The 19,036-nt window shown below is 34.7% G+C and overlaps 2 protein-coding genes across 5 annotated transcripts; one reads left to right on the top strand and one right to left on the bottom strand.

Moving 5' to 3' along the window:
• Window positions 1-1,392: 1,392 nt before the first annotated feature.
• Window positions 1,393-15,693, bottom strand: LOC140057205 (uncharacterized). Of its 4 annotated transcripts, none has more exons than XM_072102768.1 (17): window positions 15,543-15,690; window positions 13,485-13,617; window positions 13,222-13,335; window positions 12,742-12,923; window positions 11,897-12,640; window positions 11,427-11,513; window positions 11,183-11,327; window positions 10,725-10,936; window positions 10,040-10,285; window positions 9,610-9,745; window positions 9,152-9,328; window positions 6,787-6,913; window positions 6,036-6,171; window positions 5,085-5,213; window positions 3,975-4,169; window positions 3,679-3,851; window positions 1,393-2,918 (listed from the first exon to the last, which is right to left on the bottom strand). In XM_072102768.1, exons 1-17 carry the CDS (start codon window positions 15,558-15,560, stop codon window positions 2,777-2,779), a joined length of 3,096 nt encoding a protein of 1,031 aa, XP_071958869.1. In that variant the 5' UTR covers window positions 15,561-15,690; the 3' UTR covers window positions 1,393-2,776. The 4 variants fall into 4 exon arrangements, with proteins under 4 accessions (XP_071958869.1, XP_071958867.1, XP_071958868.1 ...); XM_072102766.1 differs by having other exon boundaries at window positions 5,085-5,216; window positions 15,543-15,689; XM_072102767.1 differs by having other exon boundaries at window positions 5,085-5,216; window positions 6,787-6,910; window positions 15,543-15,689.
• A 78-nt stretch (window positions 15,694-15,771) lies between these two features.
• On the top strand, window positions 15,772-19,028 carry LOC140057207 (DNA replication complex GINS protein PSF2-like). The gene is made up of 5 exons (XM_072102771.1): window positions 15,772-15,837; window positions 16,331-16,563; window positions 17,201-17,300; window positions 17,726-17,852; window positions 18,377-19,028. Exons 2-5 carry the CDS (start codon window positions 16,359-16,361, stop codon window positions 18,479-18,481), a joined length of 537 nt encoding a protein of 178 aa, XP_071958872.1. The 5' UTR covers window positions 15,772-15,837; window positions 16,331-16,358; the 3' UTR covers window positions 18,482-19,028.
• The last annotated feature ends 8 nt before the right edge of the window (window positions 19,029-19,036 follow it).

The raw sequence follows: 19,036 nt of genomic DNA, 5'->3' as shown, positions 1-19,036 counted from the left end.
TTTCAAAATTACTGGCTGAATTCTCTTCAATTTCGCTTTCCGAGCTGACTGAACCTTGCACATTCTTATCCGCGTCATGCCTGGTGTCCGGGAATGTTCGCCATATTGCCGAATATCTTGGCCTACGTTTTCTGTTTCAGTTGCAACTATTTCTTCTGCCTTTTTGGGTGGCATTTTACTTCTATGCAATCTCGTAAATTTCCAGGGATTTTTTCGAAAAATGACACAATTTTCCATTTTTTAAAAATTCAATAATTGTGGTATAATATTGCACATATATCGTGTTAACATCATCTTATAGACCCATAGTAAATAGTTATGTGAAAAAAAAAATATGTCGAAAAATGGCAAAATTTTTCACTTTTTAAAATTCAATAATTATGCTATAATATTGCCATTTATGCGCATATATTGTGGTAACATCATCTTATAGAGCCATAGTAACTAGTTATATGTCAAAAAATAAAATGGTCGAAAATTCACCATTTTTCGAAAATTTCCCTGCGGGGGACCACATGAATTTTTTCGAAAATGACCAAATTTTCCACTTTTTAAAATTTAAAAATGATGCTATAATATTGCCATTTTTGCACATACATTGTGCTAAACATCATCTTATTGAGCCATAGTAACTAGTTATGTCATAAAATAAAAGGGTCGAAATTTTGCCATTTTTTGAAAATTTTCCTGCGGGAGACCACAGGAATTTTTTCTAAAAATGACACCATTTTCCTTTTTTAAAAATTCAATAATTGTGCTATAATATTGCCATTTATACACATATACCATTAGTTAAGGTCCTATGTAAAGCACCTAGAGGGGTCAGTGATCCATAGGCGCTATATAAATACTGTTTATTATTATTATTATTACTATAAATATAGTACATGGAATTTTTCGAAAATGGCCAAATATTTTTTAATTAAATAATTATGTTATAATATTGCCATTTATGCACACATATTGTGTTAACATCATCTTAATCTTATAACGCAATATATAAGTAATTTTATTGCACAATAACAGTATATTAAAAAGTGCATATTTTTGTCATTTTCCGACATAAATGATTATTATACGTCTGTAAGATGATAGTAACGCAATATATGTATAGCAATTTTATTGGTATAAGAGTATTTGGCATTTTTCGAAAAAATATTTATTGTACAGGGATTTTTTCGAAAAATCGCCAATTTTCGATTCTTATTTTGTTTTACATAAATGGTTACTATGTCTATAAGATGATAATAAAGCAATATAAGGGCAGGTATAGCAATTTTATTGCATAATAGTATTTTGAAAAGTGCATATTTCGTCATTTTTCGAAAAAGATAATAACCCAATATATGCGCATTCCATACTGTATATGGCAATTATTTATTATGTGACATTACAAAATTTGCAGGAACTAACATTATGATTTTTGTAGCCGTTTTGTTTTCGTACTAATCCAGAGGCGAAGAACGCAAATATATATATATATATATAGCACTGATGAAGGGCTAGTGTTGCCCGAAAGCTCTGCTAACTTTTCTGGCTGTTTACTTGATCGTTTTGATTTAGCTTTTCGCTTTTTTTGTATCTCCAATGACATCCAGCCACTGATACCCACAGCATTGTCATTTTTTCAGTAATTTGCCTTTGGATTTATATATCTATATTTTAAAATAATGACTAGAAATGTATCTAAAACTGTGGGATCACAATCTACAATGGCAACCAATTATATGTGGAAACATGGCATAACATAAATAATATCAAACACTTTTTTTTTCATAAAAATTTAGTGCATACATTGAAAGTTGATTACTATGAAGAAGTAATTATGATACAATGACAATGGGTAATAATTATTAACTATTTGATTAGTTTCTGATCAGCTAATATATACAAATATATACAAATGATTGTTATGGCAAAACCCCTTCTTTTCTTTACTTTTTTAAACCTTTCCCGATTTCCTGTATTGCACAGATGTCAACCAAACGTTTCAATTTTATACCGTTAACGTTTCATACTTCAATGTACCTAACAAATTAAACACAATTATTTTCATGACCTTTTCCAAAGAAATACATGATCATACAATGCAACTACCTCATTTTTTGGGTACAGCATTACATTTTAAATGCAAAGAGATTACATAAAACTTTCAAAATTATTTGTAAATTAATGGTATAATATTGAATATAAACCCATTTAACCATGCCAAACCAAACACTACTGTAACAAAGATCACACTAATAATTTTCTTTTGCCTAATACTACAATTTAATAAAAAATAAGAATGTTAAAATATTATATATTCATAAATGTACTATGATTATGCATTATTAATGTATTAAAATAAGACCTGTAACTGATAAAAATTAACGAGATGGCCAGTCGCTGTTAGTTATATTGATCATATACCACACAGGTGTTATTTGCCAACACTAAATAGACAATACCTATGCTGTATGTGGTGGTACTGTCTAATTCAATTCAGACATACATATTGCCTATTCTATAATATTAGTTCAAAGCAATGTTCAGAAATTTATTAACCAACCCTAATTTTCAATAGCTAGGCCTACTACTAGAAAATTATATATTATGTTACATTTTTTTTACACCATTTTAGATTAATTTTTGATATAAGGAATAATGGATATTGAAAGCTGATTTACTAACCATTGCTTAACATACTACGCGGTGATGAAATATAAAAACTTGTAATAATTGAGTATGACATCCACAAATATAGATAGTGTAAATTGTTAATGTGTAATAAAATCTATAAATCTGTTTCAGATGGCTTAGGTGCATCGAGTGGTTTAGCAGCATCACGATTCCAAGTTCGAAGGTCAATAAGCGACTTGTTTAATTTGCGGATCCATTTTTCACGTTCCTCTTTACTATCAGCTGATAACCAGAATCTAAAAGGGATAACAGAATACATTAACTATCAGTGAGGATAATCATAATACTGTAAGAATAAGTATCAATTATAATTTTTACACATTTAATATCCACACTATTATGCATTCGGCAAAGGTTTAAGCCTCTCCTCAACCATTGTTCTGGTGGTAGAACAAGTCTTAAAACTGGAGGTCTAGTGTACACATCTGGTGCCCTTTAAAGAAACCAGTGCATCTTCCTGGAGAAAAGGGGTCACCTTGGTGTTTTAGTCCATTTTAGCCCTGGTCATTTTGGTAACATCCCTTAGGGGAGAAGAAATGTGTACTTGACGTCCACACTCGTGCGCAATTCAGCCCAGTAGGCTACGAGTCACACAAATTTACAACAATAATGTAACTTTACTAAAAAAGCAAATGGTAATGCATTCGTGGTAACAACAATTGCTAGGCCACATACCCAGAGGGCAGTATATGAAGTGAGTAAGTGGCCGATGGGTTAATAGAGTGGAACCGTAGTCATAACTTCAGCAAGGGTTCGAGGCTTACTCGCTCCATGGTTCTGATGGTAAAATGAGTCTTCTCGGATAAGGACTATAAACCGTAGGGCCAGTGTACACATCTGGCTCATATGCACTTTAAAGAACCTAGTACATCTTTCGAGACAAGTAGGGGTTACCTCGGTGTACTAGTACACACACAGCCACAGATCATAACTGGTCAAGCAGTATAAATAAATATTGAATAAACAGCCTTACTGGCCTAACATGTATTCACTTACTTAGTAATGACAGTGGAGCCTTGTTGACTTTCCACTAGAGATGACTTATCCGCGTTAGTTGCTCGTCTCTTGGTCATGAGCTCAAATGTGTTTGGTCTAGCACACACTAAACGTGTCAACAAGCTCACCTCTCGTGTCACGCATTTCTTCAAATCAATCACGTTGATAGGCTCCTAAAAAATTATAGAATAAGGTAATTAAAAAGTGAATTGAAACAATAAATAAATGAAATATTCTGCAAATCTGGAAAATTGACTTGACGCCAACAAGAAACGTTAACTAGGCCTACTACCCACCTTGCGTTTTTCATCGTCTGGGTACTTCCAGTAGGCGATCTTGCTGCCAGCCAACACCAACCAACGCCTATGCCATGATCCAAATCCACTGATGTCATCAAACATTGTAATGAATCCACGTTGTATGACGCGAGACTCGGAGTGGCAACTCATTCGCAGGTGGATGTTACCTTCAATAGGGGCACCAAACGGTACCTGTACAATAAGAGTGAGGGAGTGTATAAAATAATTAATTTACAGTGATCACCAACTTTACACCCTAATTATACATCAATTAAACCCCTAAAAAAATGTATGCTGCAGTCACTTATTTTCGTAAATACTTAGGTGCGAATTTAGGCAGGGAATAAACATGCTTTAATTAGCCCCCGCCGCTCCCCCATCCACACTAAAACAGCTTGTTTTACCTCTTTTTAAATTAAAATAAGTTGCAAAAAACATGGTCACATGAATAAGATTGTTGTGTGATAAACCACATGTGTGGGGTCTGTTTTGGATCGGGAGAGACTGAGATGATATTGAAAACCTGCAAATGATGAAAAGGCAGTCAATGATTGACTGTTTGGTTTTGTGTGGAAGATTCTAATTATCATCTATAAAAATCAACAATCCTTAAATATTTCTTGAAAATTTTGCTCAGTATGATATTAAAATTACTTCATGCATCAAAATATTTAGGACCTCCTCTGTCACTAATACGGGATTCGCCATTAGTACGTACGGTACAGACATGTTGTATAAAAAGTATAAACACATGAGTTCAAATAACAATTGTGAGGCATTTGATAAACAGGCAAACTGCCTTCAAATGTCTTGACATGTTTCGAGAAACTATTCTCATCATCAGAACAGTAAACAACGCCTAGAGTACTTATATATCAATAGGACAGGTTATATGTAATGAGGAAGTAATTAGCATGATAAAACAACAAGGAACGTATAAACACATCGTAATGACTGATCAAGCAACAAAGCTAGGCCTGCCTTTATAGAGTAGAACCCACATTAGGAAAAACCTGTGGGGTGTGTACCCTGAAGAGAGATTGGCCATAGTGTTCTAAATAGGGATGTCCAAAAATAAAACAACGGAAAATCCAATAATAGTAGTACCTTTGACAGCATGAAGCGCTCTGTATTAATGCTGTTGAGACTCAAGCGGATAGAACCAGCCAGAATAAAGTTGCTGGTTCTTACTGCACCGGGACCACCAGGACTTGTTAGGTGTTGAGCTCTTCCACCCTGCTATAAATAAACATATTTATGACATGATGAGGTCATTCAATTTTGTGACATTTGGTTTTTGTTTTGCAGTACAACCTGTACGTTGTGAATACCTTTACGCTTCAGTTGTATTAAGCTCTGTCTACACTATCAAACAAGAAGTGAGATATGCCTAAATATGGTAGTGATATGCCCAAATAGAGACATGACTTCATCATGTCCATCTGTGAGCACGTCACATTTTGTTGTCACATACAGTTTAATAGTGTAGGCTCCTTCTGGAGTAACGTGTTTTTCACACCTGCTCTGGTCAATAAAATCAAACCACAATGTTTTCACAATAGTCCACGTAGCTATGCGGCAATCTTTTTACTTGATATGCACATAGTTGCGCAATGCATTATGAAAATGAAGTCACTAATGCTGTATGCGTAATCTGACTCGAATATGAACTGGAGCCGGAGCCAGGCCTTAATGTGAGGCAGTGAAGTTACAACAAGGCAATTGGTCCATCACCAAACTGGCCTTATGTGCCCATGTGAGACAAAAAACAGTTATTAATCAAATGATTTTGTTTGAAATTTGAATACTTTGTACTTCTTTTAGATAAATGTCCTCTTCATTTCAACTATTTTAGGTAGTGAAATATTCAATATTATAATTAATACAATAATTCCAATTATTTTTCTAATCTTTTGAATATCACATGTACCGACATGGTTTAAAAATCTAAGAATAAACAATTCAACAACTGCCTAAAAGTACACATATTTTGATTGTTATGAGAATATGTTTATTGCTTATCGTGACGTTTATTTGTCTTTTTGTTCCATTACTTACCCTAACTGACTTTAATTTCTTTGGGGTAATGTTAGAGAAGAATCCTTTAGATTTCTCAGGAACATCATGTTTAATTCGCTTTAGATTTAGTTGGTACACTTCGACCTCCAACATGAAATTACCATCCAGATCATTACTAGAAAAAAAACAACACATTATTATACAGTAGAACCTACATACGGTACGGGACCAAAAGATGTACATAAAATACTGACGTGTTTGCCTACTTTATAGCATGTAGTGGTCACTAGCTAGGCCTAGCTGTGAGGACTAACCATCCCCTCCAGCCTAACACAGTAGGCCTACCCACCAAAGCAACCACGAAATTTCTGTAAGTATCGTTACATTTATTTCTTACACACCTACAAATCTACGCCCACCTAGAATTCTCTAAATCTCCATAATACAACTATTTATTACAAATGACAATTGATTATTTTAAACAATTAAAAATGGTGATTAACTGGAAATTATTATGTTATAATTATTATATATATAATTATATATATAAACACATCAGGCAATGAACATTAATTCTAAACCGCCCGGTGATATACTGAAATTTTTAATTAATTAATTTGAAACGATAAAGATGAGGAAATCTGTGATGAGAAATTATTAATATTATTATTGATACTTTAAATTGAAAAATATTTATCTGATAATTTTTATTTGTTGAAAGTAAATTATAAACGAAATAAATTGAATTATTTGGCTCTGCAATGTGAATGAATTTAGTTTATATACTTACAAGGCCATCATGTTAGAGAAGGGCAAACAATCCCCAGACAAGCCTTTACGTGACGACAGAAGCTGACTGGCTATCACCTTAGCTCCATGCCTCACAAGTACAAAGAAAAAGTGATGAGGACGGTCTACTAATAGAAACAGAAATGAAGATACATTAAATTTCAAAACATGTACAATAAATCATAGTCAAGTACATGATTTTTTTTTAAACCAAAGTTGGGGACTCCTTATGTGAAAGTTAACCGACCTACTATTTAACATAACTTAACGCTCTAAATAATCTTTCTCACTATCAGTAAAAAAGACGTTGATCATATGATTGAACTCCATACATCGACATGCACAGCTCATAGTCTAAGTCATTCGACTACAGGTGGCTTAATGCATTGTTTAGTGAATTGTAGTGAGATAAATTTTTATGTCACACCTTATGCATGAATAATGAATTATTTATGTATATTTTGTGGCGTTTCATAAGGGGTCTCCAACTTATGTACGAAAAAAAAAAAACAACATGTGAGCCTATTCGATCTTTTTAAATCTAAACGGACATAAATGTGACCCGAGATCTGGCAAAACCCTACTTTTGTCGGAAATATTCATTTTGTATTTTTTTATATATTTGGATAATTTTAATCATAAGCTTTGTAGTGGTGTTAATTTCATAAAAATTGAGTAAATATTTAAAAAGTTATCACATTTTAAAAACTTACAAATCATTCAATTAGTTTACGAGAAAATCGCGTTTGAAGTTTGCAATGAAATTTTTTTTGATACGCGCTGAAAACTCACTCCGTAGCAACGCGGTATTTTGGTCTAAGGCACAATGACGTCATACCAGGAAGTGTGTGCGATATAATAGCAGCGTGCACATCATAGTCAATTTGACTGATTTCAGACCCCGTTTTAACCTATTTAGTCACTCGAATTAACTATTTTGCACTATTGAAAAGCAGCAATATAACGTCAAGCTTATTTTAACTGGTTTCGTAGGTGTTTACGATATCAACAGCGAAAAACCAAGCAGGCCTAGGCCTAGCTAGGCCTATTCAGATTTTCGCCGTCATCGCCTGTAAGACTTTACTGATGGGTGTTCATCAAGCCGTGTATGGCAGCGGTGCATCGACACTGGGCCGGCGTTAGTAGTAAACTAGCCTAGACAAGTTTGGCGCCTTGCAGAGTCACAGCTTGCTAGCTACTAACATTGTATTGACGATTTAATACATTTATTTTTTTTATAACGTGGAAGATTCGCTGTAATGTTTGGACTTGAATCCAATGATTTAAAAAAAACATTTAATATGAATGGACTGGACAATAAATTAAATAAATAATTAAGAGCCGATTGGATATATAAAATGTATAAAGAAAACTATTTATTGACAATAAAGCTAGGCCCAGTAGTACTAGGCCTACAACCATAATAAAATTAAGGCCTTGGCCTAGCCCAAAAAATATAGAAAATACAATTGAATTTATGAATTGTTTTTGACTTGTCTATTTTACTATGGAATAAACAAATACAGGTTACAGCTATTGCAGAACACGCCGAACACTTTACTTTGAATATTAAAATCGTTTTTATTCCAATTTACGACATGCTGTGTGTAAAATGAAAATAACCTCACAAAAATGTAAACAACTTTTTATTTCCGCGCGTAGAGCGTATAACATCTAGCGCGTTGACCAATAACGTTTGTTATTGCGATGATGCGCCATAGCAACACACGCAGCTCGCTGTTCCAGAAACTTCGAAGAACCGAATTTTCTGAAATTATGTCATAGTAAATCAAAGATTTCATTGGTTCCTTCTTTAAACTCCGCCCTAAAACTTCCATATTTGGAATGTCAAATGGATGAGCTTTATTTTGATGTGTGACCTTTCAACATTGTGCAGCGAACTGGCGATCAAAATATCGTCAAACTCAGCAACTTTCAACTGAATTTACGCAAAATTTTAGCGTAGATCGTGAATAAATTGTTAGGCTTGAGGAAAATACATGTTTTTAAAACTTTATTTTTTTCATAATTTTAAATACATTTCGGGAGTTTAAATCAGGTAGACGTATTCTTAAATAGTGAAATATTTCGAAAATGCAAAAACATGTAATCTGCCAGGGTAGTCGAATTGGACGTATTTTGACTGATTACGTGAATTTTGAATTGCCGACAAAGAGAGGGTTTTGCGAGATCGGGTCACAAATGAATGATGATTTTTATTTAAAAGTTTATGACAAAATATTGTGGTCACAGCAAAATCTGAATTAATACAATATTTAAGTTATTAGTAAAATTTATAACATGAAATATCAAAAACAAACAATAACATAACACAAATTATAAAAAGAATTTTATAAATACAGTACCTTGGCCAGAGGTTACAGCTAAGATATACTCGGTCTTGAGAGGAAGACGGATGTCACGGACTGTAATTGAACCTTGACATGGTGTCAATCCTTCTTCTTCACTTGAAGACTTGTGTGCACGTGATCCTTGATTCTTTAGCCGTTGTATCTCAGACAAACAAGCAAGGCGTCTCTGAGCTAAAGATTACAAATTAGTTTATCAATTACTAATCATTGTGTTCAGGCCAATTTTTTTAATCAACTCCTTTAGTGGTTGGACACCCAGTTGTAAGAACCCTGCCAGACCGAAGAGGAGATAAGCACCACTGGGAGATATGGCTTATGCCTGTGTATATTAGTACTACTAATGTATCACATCTGCTACACCCCTACAATCATCTTGGTCATGGGACAACTAGAACTAGATAACAGTTGTGATGACAATGGCGACATTTTGACGGTCACCTCAAAGTACTTACTGGCAATAAGAAGAAGCCGTTCTGCTTCAACTTCTTCCATAGTGCCTTTGTAATCTGGTTTAGCGTTTATCAGATTTAATGCTTGACTAGTCTGGTGAATAATGCTATGCTGGGTGGATACCTCTTCATTCAATGCCTAGAACAGTACAAAAGTACAATAAAACAAACCAATCAGAACAGCAGATAACAAGGAAGAGAATTACAGTAGTTGGAGACAAAATAAAAATGTATCTATCTACTTTTAAGCCCTGTCTACACTATCAAACTTTATGTTATGTGCCCATATATAGACATAATGATGTCATATCACTACCATATTTAGGCATATTACCACCATATTTGGGCACTTTTTTGTCACATAAAGTTTAATAGTTTAGACAGAGCGTTAGTCTATGTTATGCTACAAGTGCTAAATGCACAATCCACATACTTTAACCCTTTCTCTGGCACTAAGTTGTTTGACAATTGGTGTAGTCGGTTCTGGTTCTGGTTCCTCTTCTTCTTGTATGGCTTCTGGTGATTTCATCACCACAGTTCGAGAAGAAGGTGGCAATGTAAGTGCCTTCTTGCGTTGATTACGGTAGGTACTCACGCTGTATGTGAGTGGTTTAGCTTGTCTCGGTGGTGGGGTTGGTTCATGGCTAACTTCCTCATCATCATCTTCCTCACTTTGTGACTGAAATAAATTGATGAAATAATTATAAAAATGATGCGCAACAATCCCACGGTATTTTGCATTGCTTTCTAAAGTTATTTAAACTTTGCTATTAAACTTGAGATTTAAGATTTTAAAGTCAATTAATAAAAATTAAATTATTAGAAAACATGCATGTACAGTAATAATAATAATAGTTCATTCTTGTATATTAAACCACCACAACCACTTCATTCCCAATAGGATGCAAGGGCAACAAAACTAATTTAGCTAATCATGTCGCGATAGATGATTCATCATGTCACTATTGGTCAAATTACTGTGTTGCACACACATAGTTGTGTTCTAGTGGGAACCAGGCTTTAGTCTTGCAGCCTGTGTCACTTCATGGCTTTTTTTGCAATACTCCTGCCTTAACCTATTGCCTGCTCGACTCAACAACATGTACATACATACATACCTGCAATTCTTCCCGAATAATTTGTTGTTCTGTTTGCACCTCCTGCAATGTATTCCGTGCTTCTTCCTCCTCTTCCATGGCTTGTTCCTCTTGATCCAGGATATCATCAATATCTCCAAGGACATCACTCACATTTAGATCATCATCATCCACTTCACTTCCTTCCTCTTCTTCATCAACATCATCTGTAGTTTTACTCTCCTCAATTTCTTCTGAAAAAAAAAATCATTAAAGCAATTTCTCACTTGTTCATGAGGATGTATTCATACAGGAATTGTTGCTCAAGTACAGTATGCACTACAGCTGACTCTCCCAATACCAGACTCTCAATTTCCTTGAGCTTCAAAAGGTCCTCTTTTTTTTATAGTTTTATTAAAACACACATTCTGAATACCAGAATTTTGGAAATGTCTGGTATTGAGAATGTGAAATAAACTATTATATCAACAATGGTGTACCTTCAATAGCTTCCTCTGCCGACATATTATCCTTCTCGTAAACTTCTTCCTCTGATACCGTTTCATCTTCCTCTTCTATTTCAATCTGGTTTTGCTCCTCAATAGTTGGCGTTGTTTGCTTAGTATCCTGTTCAGATTCACTCTCCTGCAAGACAAAACGAAAAATAACGTTTCGAGTTTGAAAACATATGAAGAAAAATTAACTTAAAGACATTACAAATATACAACTTGCACTAAATCTCACCTGTGAATTAGCACTCACTGATCTAGAATTATTACACGAGTCTGCCCAACGCTGGCGAATAATCTCTAGCTCTTTCTTCCTTTCGGCCTGTAATTAAAAAATGTGTATGTTACTTAGTTTTTAAATTGGTGGAAAGACGTCGTAAAACGTTTTAAAATGTTGGGTGCGTCGACAACACAACTAAAAATCCGAGCTAGTTGTGCTAGAATTGATTCAACTAATCGTGTTACAGTTTACCCGTACTGCACGCGATGTGATTGAAGTTTTCAGTTTGTGGTTAGTTCCTTTCAGTTCTGTAAAGCAGAACATATACAACTCAACTGTACAAAGATGTACATTATACTGTATTTAGTTCTGGTCAGTTGTGTAGAGAGCGACACAATTAAGAAAGATATGCTTTTAGATCCTTTGTTGATAATAAAATATAAAAAAGCTTTCTAAAGTATAGAATAAATGCATATATACTGTACCTGTATTTTAGTATTAATCTCATTTTTCTGCCAACTATTCTGATGTTCCAGCAGACGTGTACGTATGGACATGGCCATTTCGCCAACATGATCACTCACATTTTCTGGTGACTTTAAACCCTTTTCTTTTGCCGATATTTGAGCAACCATACGTTGGATCTTGGACGAAGGCCCTTGCTTCAACGGCGTCTTAGAAGGACTTTTAGGTGCTGCAGGGGCTTGTCTTTTAATGGTTTCTTTCTTAGGAACAGGCAAAGTTGCTGTTCTTTCTCTCGAAACCTCAAAGGTACATTTATTGATGGCGTTGTATTGGTTGTTTGTGGAACGAGACACTTCTTTAGCTGTGATCTTCTTGGGTTTTTCAACCTCTTCGCAGATCTGCCGCTCTGGTTGTGGAACCTGTCGTAATGTAGCTATTTGAAGACCGGTTCTTGGGGCAGGGTTTGGGGTTCCAGTGACTGCAAACGCGACTGCTCTCTTTTTAGGGGATGCTTTAGCTGGACTTTTCTTATAAGAAGCTTTTGCTGGTGACTGCTTTTTGCAAGGGGAACCTCCTTGAATGTTTCTCTTTTTTGGCGAAGGTGCCGATACATCTTTCCTAGGAGATGATGTTGCTTTTTCTGACATAGTCCTCTTCTTTGGGGATGGAGAAGGAGATTTCTTAGGTGTGTTACTTCTTGGAGCTGGTTTCGGTTGATCATTAGTTTTTGGTTCTGTGAAAAATTTTCGTGTTGGCTTTTTTGCCTGTTAAAAAAAACCAGCAAATTAAAATATTAATTAAATATTTAAATATAAATTAAAATACAATTTTTTATTTTGTGAAGGAATAGTGAAATGGTTCTTACTACTGTTTCTTCTGCCCTGTGTTTCGGATGATCTGTATCATCAACCCAATTATTAATATCGGCAGCTAACGCTGCAAAGCGGGCTTTACGGGTCACAGGTTGAGGGGGCAACGCATCCAAATTTATTTCTGGTGTTCTGCAACTCTTATGAGGTGATGGAACATCAGTACCATCTGCATTTTCTGTAATGAAAAAAGTATAAAAATAAAGTTGTTATATTTATACAAAGAAAAATCATTTTTAATAATAGGTTGCCAATTTATCTCTATACAGTATTTGGTCCCAATAAACACAAATAAATAAGTTGAACAATAATAAATTAAAAATAAATAAATACAGGTTACACAAATTAATCATCTATGCATATTTGTTGTAATAGTATTTATAAAAATGTGTATATAATTATTTCATATTCAATACCAGTGATTTATTTCATTTTATGCAAAAAAAAAAAAAAGGAAAGACAAAATTATTACTTACCTGAATCCCACACGTCTCTCGCGTGGGCTAAATGCTGCAAACGAGAACGAACCGAACGAATTGCTGGTGTATCTGGTTTTATATCCTGGCTTGTCATTTTCTTTGTTGGTGACCCTATTAGTATTACAATCATATTTTTTTGATAATTTAATTAATTTAGATAAAATTTATTTTAAATGAATCTGTATTTTAAGTAACTAGAAACAAGATTCTTTTTCAGAATAAATATTACACATCAAGGCCAAGTGTTCTGAAGTACTCACGAGATTTGCTATGATTAGGTAAGCGTTGCATGTTTTCCGCAAGTGGTGCTTTACGTTTCACAGGTGACACCGAATTCTCATTCATTTTCTTCGCAAGAATCTCCTTCCTAGCTCTTGTACGCTCTAACAGTTTCTGTGACATAATACAGGTTAAATAAATACTAGGCCTTTTTTTTCTATTTTTTAAATTCCATTGCCCACATGTCTTTTTATTTTGGCTCAAAATGTGAGGTAGCAGAGGTAGACTGCACAGAGAGACAGAAAGTTACACAACACATACGAATGATGAAGTCTACCCAAACTATCACATGCAGCCTATTTATTTTTCGATAGCAAGCATTCAAATTTCGACAGGCTTAATTAAAAAAAAACAAAGAACACAACGAATGGCTGTACATTCTTCTCCATGAAATTCTGTTTGCGATGTGGTATTCAACTGGAAAAGTCACACTAAATTCAGAATGCGTTTTTTGTATGATTATGCAAATATACAAACACCATCTTGATCTTGTTGTAATTGAAACACTCAAACTGGAATATCATCAACTTACCATACTACTACAGTAGGCCTAGCTAGTAATACCACACACCACTAATAAAACCAGTCGAAAAAAAACTTTGTACGCAAGTTTATAAAAATGTGTATTCACGAGCGATTTTCAATTGACCAATCAATTCTTTCTGTTCTGTTCTGACATATGACAAAATCCAATTGATTCACTTTCTTCTTCTTCTTCTTCTTCCAATTTAGTGCAAACTTCAGACTTGAAGACTAGGCTATAGCACTTTGGTGGGATGTGACGCGAGTGAGTTAGTTTTATTTGCACAGTGGCTGTGTTTGTGTGGACTAGTACACCGGGGTAACCCCCTACTCATCTCGAAAGATGTACTAGGCCTAGGCTCTTTAAAGTGCGCATGAGCTATGTGTACACTGCTGGACCTACGGTTTATAGTCCTTATCCTCGTTCTACCACCAGAACCATAGAGCGAGTGAGCCTCGAACCCTTGCCGATGTTATGGCTACTGTACAGTACGTAATTACGGTAATTATATAGGCTAGGCTAATTCTTAATTTAAAATGTATAGAATAGGCTAGGGCTAGCCTAGAGGCCTACTCTTTTTAGTCGCGTGGAAGCGACTCTATAGTTCACTATGTCGGTCGGTCCGGTATCACTATGCGTTTTATCGCTTTCTAACCTTATCTTGATATCAGTTTAACCATTTAATCTAGCTAAGTAAATTTTTCACAGTATATTCCTTATGGCCAGGAATCAATGTGGTTATGTTTTCACGGTGCGCAATAAAAAATTAAGCGGTCTACGCACGATTTAACGAAATCATGTTTGTAATCGTATCTTCACAACCATGAATCACAATTAAATAAAATTTGGTACTCATAAATTTCAGGGCATAAATCATCATTATGGCAATACAATTACGTGCGTAGCGCATGTAACGCATGCGTACGCGCGCTTAAAATTTTCAAAATTTATTTTCGACGAAATAAGAGGCTGAGTACGTTTCAGGCAATTTTAAGCGTTTACAAAATTGCCATGAGTGCGCAGATCTTTGCGCGCGCACTGCGCGTGAAATGTTGTTGCCCGATTTCTGTTTTCTTGACTTACTTTTCAACTCGAAATTACGTTATACGAGCACGTCAAAAGTGACAGGCTACGCACATGTAAATTTAAAAAATATAACTGTTTTTAAACATTTCAACATTTTTAAACATGTTCAGCAATTTTGGTCAGTTGGTAGGTTGCTCGGTAAACACTAACTAAGCACGCGACTGCAGCCATCTAATATGGCCTTGTTTTATTCCTAGGCTAGGCCTGGTCTAAATATATCTCCTTAACCTGGGCCCCAGCATCTAGGTCTAGCCTAGGCCCTAGTAGGCCTAACCTACCTACCTACCTAAAAGGCTATGCTATGGCCTAGTAGGTATCCTTTATCCTAGCCTAGCTAGGCTAGGCCTAAACTTTATAAAAATAATTGAAAAGGAAGGGCGTTTTCAAAGACAAATAATTGATACAAATGTAAATATAATCACCAACAAACCTCAGTAAAATCGTCCATGATAAATCAAAATTACAAAATAAATGTCTATATAAGCTAAAAATGACTGGATAATTGAAAAAAGCAGAATAAAACACGAACGGTTACTAACGACATTCACTGAACTGTGTTACACACCGCGGCCGCGCTGTTTTGAATTTTTAAAATTTTCCGGGCGGCCGCAATGAATGATGGGAATGGTTATACTAATTGCTCATACACTGCGCAAGTGCGGAAGAGAAATTCCCCGCGAAATTGAAAGAAAAGGTAAACATAAACCAAGGGCAAGGGATCCGAAGTAAATAAACATTTCCTGCTTTTGAAAAAACTCATTATCTAATTTATATATAGCACTGTTTTAAATAAGATGTACTGTATGTATGAGTAATAGAGGATAGGATAGCTAAATTACAATAATATTCTAGGCTAGGCCTGTCTGCCTAGCTAGCAAGCTAGATAACTAGCCTATCTAGCTACTGCTAGACTTAGACTAGGCCTATAGGCTAGTTAGGCCTAGAGTACTACAACTACATCATTAGGCCTACTTAGACTAGTTGAATGTTAGTATAAATCGGGGGGATATTTTAGCCTAGCTACTATTAGGGCAGTGCAGTGGCCTAGCGCCAGCCTGATAATTGTATAGTAGGCCTATCAAGAAGGAAGAATGAAATTAATTTTAAATAATATTAATTTAAATAATCATTTTAGTGAGTGTTTCCTGCATACTACAGTACTAACTTTAGTGTTACTATTGTTTTTCTTTCTCAAAATTTATTTTGAATCAAACGTAGATTACCACCAGTATAAATAATTGCTGACATGGATGTCTCAGATGTAGAGTTCCAAGCTGTAGAAGAACTCATTAGTGTAGTGCCTAATTTTTCACATGATAAACTGTACCTCATTAGCGGTGAAATTGGGCCGTTTAACCCTGGTCTCCCTGTTAATGTACCGCTGTGGATGGCGATGAATCTAAAACAACGAAGAAAGTGTAGAATACAAGCACCGGAATGGATGGACATAGGTAGGTGTCCTAACTGACCACTGAAAAAGATTGCCTTGAGCGGAAGATAGGCGTAGTGTGAATGTTTTCTTTTATAATCAAAACTGTGATGGTTAGGTTCAATCAGACAGCATTGGATGGTTATAGTAGGCATTTTTTCAAGTAGTAATTGGTGGTGTTAACAAAAGCTCTGTCTACACTATCAAACTTTATGTGACAACAAAATGTGATGTGCCCATATATGGACATGATGATGTCATATCACTACCATATTTAAGCATATCACTCTACTACCATATTTGGGCCCAATTACACTTTTTTGATAGTGTAGACAGAGCTTAAGATCCTGTTATATGTTCTTCTGCTGAGTGCATTGAATGCCTAAATGTTCCTGAACTCTATTTTAAAAAGTACTGTATCATGTTAATGCCTAAAATGAAATAAATAAATAATTTTTAAAGATGGCTGTTCATACTCCAAAAGCCCTCCATTACCAGTTTTTGGAGTCTAATTTCATAGCCCCATGGTTAGGACTATTTACCATAACTCTCACCTTTGTCCCCAGTGGAAAAGGGCACTTCAGCAAAAAGGCTACAGGCTTCAGTACCATTAATGCTAAAAAAATCAATTACTATTTATTTTATTGTTTTCTTTGCAGAAAAACTTGAACAACATAAACAAGAAGAAAAAGATTCTGCAGTGTTTCAGCCAATGCCAAATCCTCATTATATGGAAATCACTAAAATATTACTTATTCAGTATGTCCATTTTATTAAAATATTTAATGGCTAACTTAGACATCAAAAGAAAAAACTCTTGTTAACTTGAAAATGCAAATTGGTTACACAATTATTATTACTGCTGCACAAAGATCACCTATAATTCATCAAAGTGACAAAATAAATTCTGATTACTGTATTTATTAAAATTTTGTTGTTGAATATGCCATTTTGATATTCCATAATAGTTATTCATTTGAAAAACTGTAATTTCAATAAAAACATAGTCAAACTGGCTGCCAGCCAATGGGTTTGTTGGTTGAGTTTAACTTTCTTTTGTCTTTTTATAAGTGTAAACTTTTTTTTGTAAAATCTGATTTATGAATCTTAATTAATTTTTTTATGTTTTTGGGGGACAATACATATTTAATTATTATTTGTATATATTTTCATACTTTTTTTAGTGCAGCTGATGATATTCCCAATGCTGATGAGGTTCACACGCTTGTAAAGGATGTATGGGATCTGAGAGCAGCTAAGTTACGGCACAGTATTGACACCTTTGTAGCAGAGCAACAAACACATGCTAGTGTAGGTATTATCCACGACATTTGATTGGATAATCTCATATCACATGCCGTTCAGTATTAGTTATATTGCACTACGTGGTAAAATAGAGCTGCAAACAAATGCTAGTGTAGTAGGTATTACCCACAATATTCGATTGGTTAATCTTGTGTAATATTCATTATTAGTTCTATTGCACTCCATGATAAAATTTCTATTAAATGGTTCTATTACATGTCTGTCATTTGTAAACATTAGAGGCTAGTGCCATCTATAAATTCAACTCTGCGGTGAAAATCGAATCGATGCCTTTTTTTTAATGACCGTCTAGCTTTTGACATTGATTAAAGATAGAAGCAGCGAATTCATTCAAAATTTGTTTTTGTTTTGCATTTGTTGAATAGGGATAATGTTCTATTGAACTAAGCGCTGCCTTCTTAAATGGAACTGTCCAACTGTCAATTCAAAACATTCATTATTTGTATAAATAATAAAATAAAAATGATATGCATCTGCCATGGATTATTATCAATTTTCTTTTTTGGCAGCTTGACAATTTATCACTAATGGAGATCAACACCATCAGACCATTTCTTACACAAGCTCTTGACCACATGCACACGTTGCTGTCCAACACACAAGGTGGACACTGAATAGTACATACTACCAATATGAACACTGACCAGTATATATTACTAAGGTGGACACTGACCAGTACACATTATCAATGTGGACACTGACCAGTATATATTACTAAGGTGGAAAATGACCAGTACACATTATCAATGTGAACACTGACCAGTATTTTATTACCAATGTGAAAACTGACCAGTACACATTACCAATGTGAAAACTGACCAGTATGCATTACCAAATGTGGACACTGACCAGTACACAGTACCAACAAGGTGGACACTGACCAGTATATGTTGCAAACAAGGTGGACACTGACCAGTACACATTTCCAACAAGGTGGACAATGAACAATGGATTTTTAAAATGTATAATTTGTTTGATTTAGAGGGATTATTGTATGAGCCAGAATTAAGAAACAACATTTTCCAACCCACTGTGGCAGGTTAGGGTTGAAAGTGGGGTTTTATCAAGCATACTTTTTATGAACCACTTTTTATCAAATAAATTGTTTTTGGTGGCATACATGTCTACGATTTAAAGTCTGTTATATTAGTACTGTATTACTGTTAGTA

The sequence above is a fragment of the Antedon mediterranea genome, chromosome 8, assembly GCF_964355755.1.
Source record: "Antedon mediterranea chromosome 8, ecAntMedi1.1, whole genome shotgun sequence".
NCBI lineage: Eukaryota > Metazoa > Echinodermata > Crinoidea > Comatulida > Antedonidae > Antedon > Antedon mediterranea.
Note: the sequence above shows the minus strand (reverse complement) of the source record. Positions and strands in the feature narration are given on the sequence as shown.